At 35.2% G+C, this 13,578-nt stretch overlaps 1 protein-coding gene across 2 annotated transcripts; it reads left to right on the forward strand.

Annotated features, from left to right (window-relative positions):
* The first annotated feature begins 3,210 nt into the window (after positions 1 to 3,210).
* Positions 3,211 to 4,565, forward strand: LOC105054490 (protein G1-like4). 2 transcript variants are annotated; one of them, XM_073246257.1, is made up of 3 exons: positions 3,211 to 3,410; positions 3,501 to 3,580; positions 3,835 to 4,565. In XM_073246257.1, exon 3 carries the CDS (start codon positions 3,917 to 3,919, stop codon positions 4,457 to 4,459), a length of 543 nt encoding a protein of 180 aa, XP_073102358.1. In that variant the 5' UTR covers positions 3,211 to 3,410; positions 3,501 to 3,580; positions 3,835 to 3,916; the 3' UTR covers positions 4,460 to 4,565. The 2 variants fall into 2 exon arrangements, with proteins under 2 accessions (XP_073102358.1, XP_010934319.1); XM_010936017.3 differs by having other exon boundaries at positions 3,212 to 3,410; positions 3,838 to 4,564.
* The last annotated feature ends 9,013 nt before the right edge of the window (positions 4,566 to 13,578 follow it).

The following is a 13,578-nucleotide window of genomic DNA, read 5'->3' on the forward strand; positions in this document are numbered from 1 at the left end:
CTGACTGAATCACTAGCATTTGAGATATTGTCAGACTTCCGCTTCTTTTCTTTGAGTTTGAGATAATCGGATTTTCAATGTCTTTCTTTTTTATAGTAATTGTATTTGCCTTTCTTCTTTTTAGATTTTGATCTACCTCGATTGCTTCTTGAATTTAAATCTGAATTTTTTTCTTTTGATTTTCTCTAGCAACCAGACCATCCATCTAATTTTTATCCTAAATTTTAGATTTTTTTTAACTCTTTCGAGTTCAATGAAGCTCTCATGTCTTCTATAGAAAGAGTATTCTGACCATATAATATAGTATCAATAAAATACTTAAACAAGTGATGTAATGAACACAACAGAATAAGGACTTAATCCTCATCATCAATTTTTACATTAATATTTTTAAAATTAAAGATAATTTTATTGAATTCATCAAGGTGATCTTTAAGAGGTATATCTTTCTTCATCTAAAGAGTATAGAGCCACTATTTTAGATAAAGTCAATTTGTTAAGGACTTAGTCATATAGTGCTCTCTAATCTAAGTCATAATGCTACAGCAGATGACTCTCTGTAACTTCTCGTAGAATCTCGTCTGCCAGAGACAACTAATGCATGTTGTATGCATGCTTTAGGAGATCATCCTTATCCTTCTATAACAATATTATCAGCAAAACATCTCTATCCTTTAGCGCCTTCAATAATCCTTGTTGAATCAATAAGACTCGCATCTTCATACACCAAAAATCAAAATCATTCTTTCTATTGAATTTTTTGATCTCAAATTTTGTAGTCATTATGAAGAAATCATGAAGAACAAAAAATAAAATCAATAGATAATCAAAATCTAAAATATATCTGATAAACAAATCTGAACAAATATGAATCTCAAGCTCTGATATCAATTGTTGCAAGATTATCTATTAATTAGTGTAAAATCTGAAATAATGATAAACAATCGTACACAAACAAAAAAGATATAATGATTTACATGGTTTGATATTAGATCTATATCTACGGATGAAGATAGAAAGAGATTTCACTCTATCGAAAAGATAGAGTATAAAGAGTATGCAACGGCTCAAATAACAAAAGATGACCTTTAATCACAAAAGAGATATGATTATAATATATATATATAGCCATCAAATTTAAAACAAAGAGAAAGATTAATTAACTACTCAAATAAACTAGCAAAATCCAAAATAAATCGGATTTGTACCATGGATTATATCAAATTCAAGTCACACTCAATAAATGTCAATAAGCGAAAGCCAGTTGGTACATAACTGCTTGATCATAGGATGTGACAACCTTTCATCAAGGGTTTTAAGATTGATGCAAAAGTTAGGGAGTTAAGATTGCAACAATATAGTGCCGTAAAATTTCTAATCAAAAGGAATAGAATTTTTGTTAGTGGAGTTAGAATGGTGATTTATCTCTATATTTTACTTACTACGAGGAATATTTATATGACTACTTGATCAAAAGATATGAGTATTTTTCTAGATAGGTATATCAAGAGATTTAAGATTGATTCAAAAGTTAGGGAGTTAGTAATTAAGATTGCAACAATGTGCACCAATATTATATGAACAGGAAAAAAAAAGGTTAAAAATTTCAAATAAACTTTAATGTGTTGCTCCATAATAATTTTGAAAATGAATATCAATTTAGCAATAACTCATTTAATAAAAATTTTCTTAACCAAGAGATTGGAGAATTCATTGAGTTGTAAGACCAAGATACTTCAGCTATATATAGCTTTCTTGGAATGCCTTCAAGATAATCAGAAATTGAATGCAAGAGAAGGGGACCTTGTGATGGAGAGGACCATCCAAAAATTGTTAGACTTCAAGAAAATTCCACAATGAGTGGCAATTTATGGATAATCCTTTTTTCAAAACTTGTGCATATAGTTTTTTGTATAGTGTGTTCCATATATATGAGCTCATTCTGCCTGCTCTGGTATTGACTTCAAAAATCTTGCTTTAATATCCCGTTACGACAAATAGATGCGATCAAATGGTTATGACAAATGACAATAGTATTTGTATAGAGATTTTTTTTTTATGTGTGTGTATGTCTAAAGGTGTCACCAGCCCAATCTAGACTTTGAATTTTTATACAAGTAGTTGGATATATTAGTTGATTATAAAAAATAATTAATGTAAAATATAGAATTTCAAAAAATTTAAAACTAAATAAAATCACATAAATAATAAAAAAATATTATTAAAAATAATTTAAAGACTTATTTGGTTGGAGATAATCTAGCATAGAAAAATAAATTTGATATTGATTATCATGTATGTTTGGCATGAAAAGTAGATCAGAGAGATGGTAAAATTAATAAATGATGGATCATGTATTTATTTTTGTGAGAAAAAAAATAAAATAAATACCACAAAAAGCTAGTATTTACTTTTTATATTTTTTGATAACAATTTAGTTTCTCGTGATGGATTATCGAATGGAGATAATTTGAAAATATTATTTCTTGATAGAAATATTCTCACTTAAATTATATTAATGTTATATTAACTATATTATCCAACTAATACTAATATATTAATATATTATTAGTATATTATATTAATATATTATAAATAATATATTTAATATTTCAATATATTTATTAATAAATAATTAAAAAATATTTATCAATAAATCTAACATAGGATTTATTTATAATTAATATATTTATTTGTATACCAAACATATTAAAATTTATTTATAACAAGAAATATATATTTAATATATATGTAATTAACCTAAAAATATTTTTTGACTGGTTTAAATATTTGAAAATTTAAAATATTATTATTTGAATTATTTATTGAAAGATATTCATAGAAAATTTGACAATATTTTTATATGAGATTATAGTTTTTTTTTTTCTGATTTAAATTTTTATAGTAATTTGTTTGCCAACTAAATATGATAATTATTTTATTATTAAATTTAAATAAATAATTTTTAGAAATCGTCAAATTATTCCGTAAACCAACATATCCCAACTCAACGAGTTCTAAGTTAATTCTGCAAAATCGACTGGAGGCATTATTGTCATTTTATACAAGCCGCGGCATATATTGATCCCATGGTTATTTAATTCTACTGATGCTTCGCCACTCCCATCCAAGTAACTTTTCTCCTGTCACATCATCTTTCAAGCTCCACTGGGCTTCTCGACATTTACACAAAAGCCCTAACTGTGCACCTAGCGCTCTCTCTCTCTCTCTCTCTCATGTTATAACTCACCCACCCAGAAGCTCCAGTATTATCCTCCCCTTCTTGGCCAAGAAATCTATCCACTTGCTTCCGCCGAAGGATGGAATCCTCCAGTACCGGAAAACCTCACACATCCCGGCAGTAGTCATGATCTACCACTGGAAGCGCCTCTTCTGAAGAAAGCAACACAGTAAGCTCCAGCATTCTCCTCATCTAATTCCCATCGCTCATGCCTTTTGATCCCCCCTCTCTCCTCCTGAAAAATTTCTTGTGGTCGCAGCTTCTCAAGAACTCCGATCCTTCCTCAGCTTCCTCATCTGACTAAAGATCATCATCAGCGGGGGCAGCAGTACTGTAAAGGTAATACTACCATCAAAAGAATTCAATCCATAATTGTCTTCCTCTCTCTATATATCCCTAGCCTTGTAGCTAGAATTCAAGGAGGATACAAGAACACTCGAATGAAGCACAAGAAATAACTATCCGCAAGCACCAAATCCCAAATAGATCATGATAGTCATCATAATCATCATCATCCTCATCATTTCCCCAATCACCACATGTAACTAAAATTATTGTTCCCCGACTAACTTCATATAGCCCAAAACATATAGCAGGGCTAGCAAAAGCAAGGAAACCAGCACAAGGAGGAGGAATATAGGATCGAGGAGATAGTTGTCGATCGGTCTCTCCACGATGGACTTGGTACCAAACCCAGAGAGCCCCCACTCCGACCACAGTGGGGGCGCCAACGCAAGCCCCCACGCCTCCTCCTCCTCCTCGCCATCGCCGAGCCGCTACGAGTCGCAGAAGCGGCGAGACTGGAATACCTTCGGACAGTACCTCAAGAACCACCGCCCGCCGCTGAGCCTCTCGCGGTGCAGCGGCGCCCACGTCCTGGAGTTCCTCCGCTATCTCGACCAGTTCGGCAAGACCAAAATTCACACCCAGATGTGCCCCTTCTTCGGCCACCCCAACCCCCCGGCGCCGTGTCCTTGCCCGCTCCGCCAGGCCTGGGGCAGTCTCGACGCCCTCATCGGCCGCCTCCGCGCCGCCTACGAGGAGAACGGCGGCCGGCCCGAGTCCAACCCCTTCGGCGCCCGGGCCGTCCGCCTCTACCTCCGCGAAGTACGCGAGCTCCAGGCCAAGGCCCGCGGTATCAGCTACGAGAAGAAGAAGCGCAAGAAGCCCCCCCAGGAGCCGCAGCAGCAGAAGCAGCCATCTACGGCCGCTCCCTAAATATATCAGCGATCTATTATCAGTGGATGATCCTGATCCTTCCGAGGACCACCCAGCTCTCCCCCCCCCCTCTCTCTCTCTCTCAGAGCTATGCATGCACTAGATCCTTCTTTCCTTGATTTGGTAGGTGAGACCAAAGCATAATTTATATGGTGTGAGCTTCTCTTTCAGGTTGCTATTAGTTTATGTTGCTCTTTTCCTGTGTGCTGATTGAACCTCGCTAAGCAACTTCCCTTTCCTGCTTCTTTCTCTCTCTTTCTATATATATATAGTACTATTATTATTACTACCGGATGTTGCTGTGGCTTTATACTCTTGTGACAGTAACTGGGAGTTGGTAGGCAGTATGAGAAATTGGAGTGTAACTAATATTAGCAAAGTAGTGAAGGGAAGAATGTGGGTACTGTACGTCGAACTGGGAGTTTATTTCCAAGAGGCTGTGTACTTGGATCACTTGTTATGGATCTGCCCACGATGTGTCAATTCACTCTTTTGAGCTTTTCTTTTCTTTTTCTTTTTATGGTATTAAAAGTGGAGTGGTGGTGGTGACTTTCTAAGATCGTGGGTCAGGCCCCATGGATTGGTTCTCTTACCACATGTTTCTTGATATGTGAACTGAGAGTCAGTGCTTCAGTTCGCTGTCCGTTGATCGGTTACCATCTTTCCCCTTCGGTTTTCCTTCTGCAATCTTTTCTTTGTAACTCTGAGTCATGGAAGAGCTGCTGGGACTTTTTTTTATTCCTGTCTCGGGTTTCCTTCGCTTCTTATGGAAACAAAAGACTGACCCTTCATAAGTAGCATTAATTTTGATGCTTGACCCTTTGATCACCAGTTCTATGATCTACCGAACTTCCCATGATCAAGTATGCCGTACTCATTCTAGCCATAACATCACTTAGATATATTACAAGACCAACGTCCAAATGGCTCATTCATAGATTTCGGGATGTAAGATGAAATGTGCACTATTCATTCCTAGAAGGCTAGCATGTGGGAATTACCAGAGATGTTTTCTTTGAAGCTAAGTGGAGGAAGTAAGGTACTTCCCCCGTGATTTCATTAGTTAGTAAGCCTTTGATACAAGGCACTGGTGCTGACTGCCAGAATAATTACCAGAGATTTTAATATATGGAGAAAATGGATGTTGTGCGCTGGCTTATATTCCAACGCTGAAGGATTAATCGAGAGAAGACTGTTCTAATGGGACATTGTAGCAACCCAAGTTTCATAATCAATCTGGCCGACAGCCCTTCATTGTTGTCAAACAGTAGTTTGGTGTGGTTGGATGGTCTCCTTTCGGTGACATCGCATTGTTTTAATCCGTACTGTTGTTGGTCTTCTGGATATTAGAATGCTCTTTTGCTTTCACACTTACATACACTTTATGGTCTCTTTACCGTCTATGTGTGTGTGAAGGGCAGGTGCATGGCTTCTGTGCTCTTTTTGTATTTAAATCTGGAATTCTTTCCACCAATTTAGGATTCCTTTTCTGCAATTTTAAACTAACAAAATCCTCTCCTTTAATGACAGGGACATGCCTAACTTAGACCACTTATGATGAATACTTCTGGCTTCACTGTGGAACATTCTTCTATTTTATTGCGACGACTTAATTAAAATAGAGACTGCTTAATCATGAAACTTGATGATGGCTCTTGTTCTACATCTTATATATTCTAACATTAGCACCAGATTGCTATATTATGGATTTTTTTAAAAAAATTTTCAGAGAGAAGGTTTAAATTCATATTACAGTTGCTCTGCTATAGAGATTTTGTTGCATGGACTATGTTATCATGATCAATATCATAATTATTAAGAACAGACATATAAAATGTTTCATAATGTGAAATATTGGACCAATAATGGATGTTCTAAAGAAAGTTAGGTTAAAGATTGAAAATCGAGCATAGTATTTAAGAGACTAAGTAATTAATGGAATAGTTAATTTAAACCATCTTGGTCCATGAAATTAGTTACATGTCATGATTAGCCAGCCACAAAATTTATGTTCCATGAAAACCTCTTATATAAAATAGGGTTTATTTAATATCAATTTCTTGATTTCCTATCGCCCATTATCCTAATTGTTGTTGCCATGACTGGAACTTTCTTCTAGGTCATATAATACTTCTTTTTATCTTCATATGTCTTTGGGATTCACAACAATTTTCTTTTTTTTTTCAGAAAATATATCATCTTGTAGTAATTGTTTGGAGAACTTAATTACTTTTTCTTCATCAATATGCAACAATAGCCCCATATCTAGAAGTGCTCCTATGCCTACTGTCTTCATCCAACTAAAGTACATACCAGATTTCACTCTTGAGAATAGCTTTAATCACTTCATAAGACTAATTGTTTTGATCACGCTCCAGTGGGTGAAGTGCTTAATCTTATTTTTATAGGAATCTTAGTGTCTTCTTGTGAATTCAAGTGAAAGTTCTTATAGATTAATGTGTTTGGTCCACTAAAATCAAGATAGTAATCCTCATGTACTTTATTAACGTTAGGGCTTCAAGATTGAGTGAGGTCCAAGTTGACTTTAGAGATGGCACAGACTGGATTTGGATTTAAGATTTAGATCCGCAGCCAACCCATTCTCTTGATAGGTTGCAGCAGTTTAGATCACTCTCTTGGTTGAAACTAAAGTAGGTCCAAGTAGCATTTATGTTGTTCTAGGATTCATACAAGAGCAAATAGATGAAGATTGACAAGTCTGTGCAACAAAACCCTCAAAAAAAAAAAAAGAAAAAGAAAAAAGAAAAAGAAAAAAAAGAAGAAGACAAGTCTGTGCAACAATTGGTGTGATCTTAAAACACTAGAGGAAATGATGATTGAACTTGTTCCCATATTTACCATACAAAATAATAAGCATCATCAAAACTCTTGACAGATTTGCCCATTCTTTTTTTATTACATTGATTTCTTTTCTCTTAGGGTTGTTTACAATGATACTGTATTCTTATTGAGAGTTGATTTACAGACAAGGAGGCCTCTTGCTCAAGTCAATCAGATGAAAAGAAGGGTCAGTTCATAAATTTAGATTATCCAATCCATCAGAGAATATAAAGATGTTTGATATCCTGGAATTCCTCTGGAATTCCAGGAGGGAGCATGCAAGAAAATAAGTTGAATAATATGCTAATTCCATGAAAAGCTTGACCCATAGAGTGCTACAAAATTCTGCATCAAACTATGAACCCAAGGATGATTTTATAGCAAAGGAGCCAGTTTATGCAATAAAAAATGATTTAGTCTCATGAAATATAATATCTCAATTGGGGAATCATGGTATATTGGAAGATGTAGAGTCATCAATCATATGTTTTATTGTCTATGCAGACATGTTTGAAAATTTATGAAATGAAATTCACCGGCCATCGTGTTGACAGCACCAGATAAGCCCTCACATAAGGTCATCTATTTGATTGGTCTAGACATAATTACACCTCTGTGATGGTAGATAATCAAAAACATGATTTCTGATTGGGAAGCAATATTTGATTTATCTACAGAGATTTATGTGATTGGTTTCATGTAGGAGATTTAACAAAAGCAAATATTCTTGTTAAAGTTCCATGATAAAAGAAAATAGATAAAAAGGAGAGGAGAAGAGAAAGAGTGGAGATAGAAGCTTGCTTTCAGAGGTTTTAGACAAAGTACTAATCAATCATTTGTCATGGTAAACATGTATCGTAGGTTATCTTTTCTGATAAATATGCATGTTACCTATTGATTTATTCTTTTGGTTTCCTTAAAGAAGGCAGGGATTGACTGTTCATAAATGGTTTGGATTCTAAAGGTCTTTTAGTTGGATCTTGATACGTAATACTATCTCTGGACTATAGATAGTGAGCATAATCTCAGTGGTTACTACTGCTTCCATATCTTTCTAGCATTCATATTCTAATAACACCTCCAAGTGATATTTGTGCTACAGCGATGAGGTCAATGCATCTTGCTAGTTATGATGAAATAACTATATTTTTTTGCAAACAAATATTGTGGGAAAGCCACCTTCTGCGTTCAAACCTGGAATACCTCCCTAGCACATGCACTGAATAGAGGTTCTGGCTGGCACACCTAAGTCTTGCTGACAGTAAATTAAAATTAGTCATGTAGATTCTGGTAGAAAGCCTTTAACCTTATGTATAGAGAAAATCTTGATATACAATTTTAAGTTACAACACTTGATTGCTCCCGTATAAAGATTGAATTCTAATTGCTGTTTGTAATGTTATATATGTAAAATAGCATCTTATATGTGTTCTCTTGCTTTCTCCATTCAAAAAATAAGATTTGGTTACAAAATTTCGTGATTTAGTGAAGTCCACAGAGTATCTTGATATCAGATCTCAAACACTCTAAAGCACAGAAAAGGAATTATTTATCAAATGCTTAGCATCATCTAGAAGGAATTACCAATACAGTTGAAGTTAACCCCTGCAAGTTGGTTTTCACTCTGTATTTCTTGTTGCTTTTAGCACTCTTTTGTTTCTTTTCTATTCCTGAACTTGTGTTCTTCCTGTTGCACGTATTCCACCTTTTAATAAAATCCAGTGGCTAAGGGAACTCGAGTTCTCATCTTCTTAGCCTCCATTTTCCTCACAAAAAGTGCTTAGCCCCATCGTTATCGTGTCTATGATAAACTTGAATTCTTTTCTAGCTATCTACCCCATCATGTTGCATTTGATCATCTTCTTATCTCAAAAAACGTAAATGTAAGCTCAATACACGGCAGTGGAGTACTGGTGCTTGTATGCTTGCTACACACATTTATTCTTCAGATACGTAACTTTCTCTGGGTGTGGGATAAAATGTATCGAGATATTTCGTTGGTGTTATTAGGTTGTCTTGTGACAGTGAATCAAAGACAATCTGATGAATGTAGTGGCGTCCGTCTTACTGGGGTTAAGAGGAGCATATCATTCAGCTGCATAGCATGCAGCAGAAAAGCACTTCTGTCAACATTTCTGTGCACATGTATAAAATTTAATCTTATCTAACATATTTGAGGCTGGATTTTTGGATCATTATCACGAGTTCTCATCAAGGGTCAATTATTATGAACATGGAAATATTTTCTATGCTCTTCTTGCCTCTTCATGAATGCTAGTGTTGGAAAAGATTGCTTCAATGTTGATGCAATGCCAACATAGAAGAGTATTTCATTTGTCATTTCCCCTATGAAATGAGACGATGAAAATTGCCCCATCTTTTTTTCAGATAATAAAAGAATGTTGCAATGCTTCAAACACTTTTTCCAGTGTTGAACACTCACTTGACAGGGAGGATTTATTATTTTGCATTTATATGCATTCTAACTTGTCTTTGTGATTCGTTTCTCTCATATAGGTCCTTTCTTAGCGTTCTAATTCCAAGATGCTGCAATATAATTAGAATTGCCATATGGGGATGCTATGAAAATATTAGAAATATAAATTGAAGATCATGCTTTATATTCTAGAAAAGAAAGGAAATTAACAGTAGAATATGGCCCTACATGTGCTATATATGATTAAACTTATGAATTTATATCAGATTATTGGAAACAAATTCTCTAGAACCAATACAAAGCTATTTGTGGTATAGTTTCCGTAGGTACAAAGTTAACCATCCTAACAATGGTAGAAGTTAGTGCAATAAATTCAATGTGGAATAATGACGAGACACAATATGATTCGTGGAAGAGAACAAATTGATGTTACATTACCCTTCGATTTCTTATTCTAGAAATTAATATAGCATAGCTCTTAAAAATTAGGCTACTAGTTGGGCTTTTGACACTCAAGCAACACTTCACATAGAAAACCCTACCTTTTCTCACATTTGATTTCCTCCATGTAGTAGCTCACATTTGATTTTCCGGCCAGCAAGGCCTTCACAACCAGTACTCGACCCCGTTGGCTAAAGCAAATTATTATATTTCAGTTGCGTCAAAATCAATATAATTACTCCATTAAAATCACGTAAGCCACCTATCATCCAACTTATGAGAGGACTAATGTGAAGGTACTAGCCTCTTGCATTAGGCGAGATCCCCCCCCAACGAATGAAGAAAGCCTTCTTTCGAGAAATATGATGGGTTTCCAGAAGTGATCACTTGGCACTCTCTCTCTCTCTCTCTCTCTCTCTCTATATATATATATATATATATATATATGAAATTCTTGATATATAATTGATCCTTTAATTTTCCATTGGCATGATATAGTGATCATCACAAGCATGATGAGGAGCAGTTTTCATGCAACATTATCGTCCTTGTCATCTCTGTCTACCAGTTGTCGTAGCGGCAATGGCGTAAGTCTCATGCGGTAGAGAAACACTTCATTGTAAAATTAAGATTTGCCACATGATGGCTCTCAAAACTCTAGGTAGGAGAATAAAAGCTTAGAATGACACTAGAAAAAGGCTTGATTGTGTATTATGTACGAGTATTGTATGTTGTATCATACCTAGGTACGTAGTACAGTATTATGCATCCTCTCCATACCAACATATGGTACATATCGGAGTCGACACTGCCATGTGTTAATTCAGGAACCTACTAAACCATTCTACCCCGTTAGTACGGTATGTTTCATACCATCCAATATGGATCAGGACTAAAACACGTACCTGTCCATAAAATCATAATTATATGTCGAATACTAATGAACTATTAAAGCGCTTAGGGTTGGAATGTCCACAATAAATTTACATCAGCTAGAGATACTCAGTTTCTTGCCTTACCGCAACAGCAGTTATTTATTCACTTGCAAGACTAAGGAATCAAGATCACTAATTGGGTCCCTTTTTTTCAAGAAACTTGTTAACTAAACAAGTTTAAAGTTCAAATTTTACATTGGAGAAACTAATTCTGTCCAAATACGAAAATATTTAATATCAAACTCATCCAACCACGAAAGGAGAATTAGAAATATAATTTTCTTTTCTATGGTTGTTATCTTGTCCCTTTCCCTTGCATGCTATTTATTGTGCTATCAGAATTTATCTGCCATTATTTTGGACGCACTCTAGTTTTCCCCCCGACAAGACACCAGGGAACAATTCAAGTGGGCTAATGCGATGGTAAAGTTACCATACATTTCATAAAATAGAAAGAAACCCCCTCTTCTCCGTGGCGCCAGGAGGAACTGTCATTTTCACACCCCTCTCTCTCTCTCTAATATTTGTTGTGTAAGATTATCTTGGAGTTGGCCATGAATTCAACGACCACTAGCACGAGGCGATTCCCACGCCCTCGGTCCATTTTCCGGGCGATGGCCTCGCACCTTTTTATATTAAAAAAAGGGTAAAAATAATAATCTACTGGAAGGCAAATCAATCAATAATGATAATATATGGATTAGGGCCTGATGGGTGCATGTTAAGAAAGAAAGAGTGCATATATCGAAGCTGTCACGGACTTGATTTGATTGGACCCTGAGCTGGGCCCCGCCAGTCGTGCCGTCTCACGTGGCCCCTTGTCCTCTCTGCTGGCGCGACTTCCGGGACCAATGGCACGTCTGCACGTGGCATCGCCTGAGAGGTCTCGTACGACGTGCGGAAGGCGATGGTGGGCCCTGGTCTGCGAACCGCTCATCACGCATGTGTGACCGTGCGCGCGCGCGTGCGCGTGCGTGTTGGGGGTTGCCTGGCGGATCCTTTGCGTCACTCTCGTGTCATTCTGTCAGAAAAGGCCCTTGCTCCTGGTTATCCGTCGACCTAATTTTTCTTTTTTAAAAAAAAAAAATCGATGAACGAATCTTTTTTAATATTTGTATCGAATATAAAATAATATTTTTATTTTCCTTGACAAGGATTTAAAGGCGCCGATGTCTGCAGTGGACATCTAACAACCCTTGATTCTGTTACAATAGAAATTATAATGCCGGATTTGGGTTCATTACATGCGGATATCAGTGCTGTTTAATCTTTTTTCACGGAGAACCCCTCACACCTAAACTAAACTATTTATATCAGAATAGGACACAACTTTATGAGCCGAACTAGTATTTCTTTGTACATGGTTCGTTTAATGATAATTTGGTAATTAATTAGATTTTTATCCGCCGGCAGTTGAAGGAGACCCAACATAATTATAGGCTGGACGCAGAAGTCGTGTTCTATTTACCACCGCGGCCATGTCAATGTGATATTTAAAGATATAAAAGCTTCAACCAACGAGTCATTCGGATGGCTTGCCCTCGGATTTGTTTGGTTTGATCAAAATTAGAATCGAAATCATAATTGAAATAGTTAGAATAAAAATTAATATAATTATATCTTTTACAATATTTTATTCATGATTAAAATCAGTATTAAAATTAAAATAAAATTTAAATTTTAGATAAAAATATAGATTAAATCTTAGAAGATTGGGGATCAGGATTTGAAGGATTTAAGCATTTCATTCCTCCAAAGAATCAAAATGAGAATAAAACCCCCCAATTAAGTGGACAGAAAGGGGATTACAGATTATAGATGACCACTTATTCTTTAACACATATGTACACATTTTATATTTCTTTTGAAAAGAAAGATATCTATCTCTCTCGACTAAAAATTTATAACAAAAAATCCAAATTAAAGATCTGCATCATTCGTTATAATTTATATCACTAACGATATCTCAAAATAAGAATCATATATTTTAGTGATCTCTAGTTTATGTATTATATATGCATAAAAATAGATAATTTTTATTATATTAGTGTGCTACAATATATGAAAAAAATATTTAAATTAAAAATCTACTTACATACATCTCCTTTTCTTTTTTTTTTTTAAAAAAAAGGAAGAAAATTCTACAAGTAGAACTCTCTGTCTGTCTCTCCGTAGGAATAAGGATATCAATGACAAATTCAGTCATTTTACAATAAACATTTGCCATTAACTTTATAATAGAAATAAAAGTTACTAAATATTTTGCTGACGACCACCAGCCAAACCTTTTAATAACTATGTATGTCACCTTGATTTTTTCATTTTTACCTTATAGCCTGCTAAGTTTATTTATTACTATCGTGAAGTTTTCTTAACAAACAAGGGGGTCATATGAAAAGTTCGTTTAACTAAATATTCAAAACATTCGATAACTGATGTACGTGGGACGAAGAACACGCGACGGA

Source organism: Elaeis guineensis, chromosome 11, assembly GCF_000442705.2.
Source record: "Elaeis guineensis isolate ETL-2024a chromosome 11, EG11, whole genome shotgun sequence".
NCBI classification, from domain to species: domain Eukaryota; kingdom Viridiplantae; phylum Streptophyta; class Magnoliopsida; order Arecales; family Arecaceae; genus Elaeis; species Elaeis guineensis.

What these genes read in the sequence shown, in the direction of transcription:
- LOC105054490 (XM_073246257.1), top strand. Translation starts at nt 3,917, where the DNA reads ATGGACTTGGTACCAAACCCAGAGAGCCCCCACTCCGACCACAGTGGG.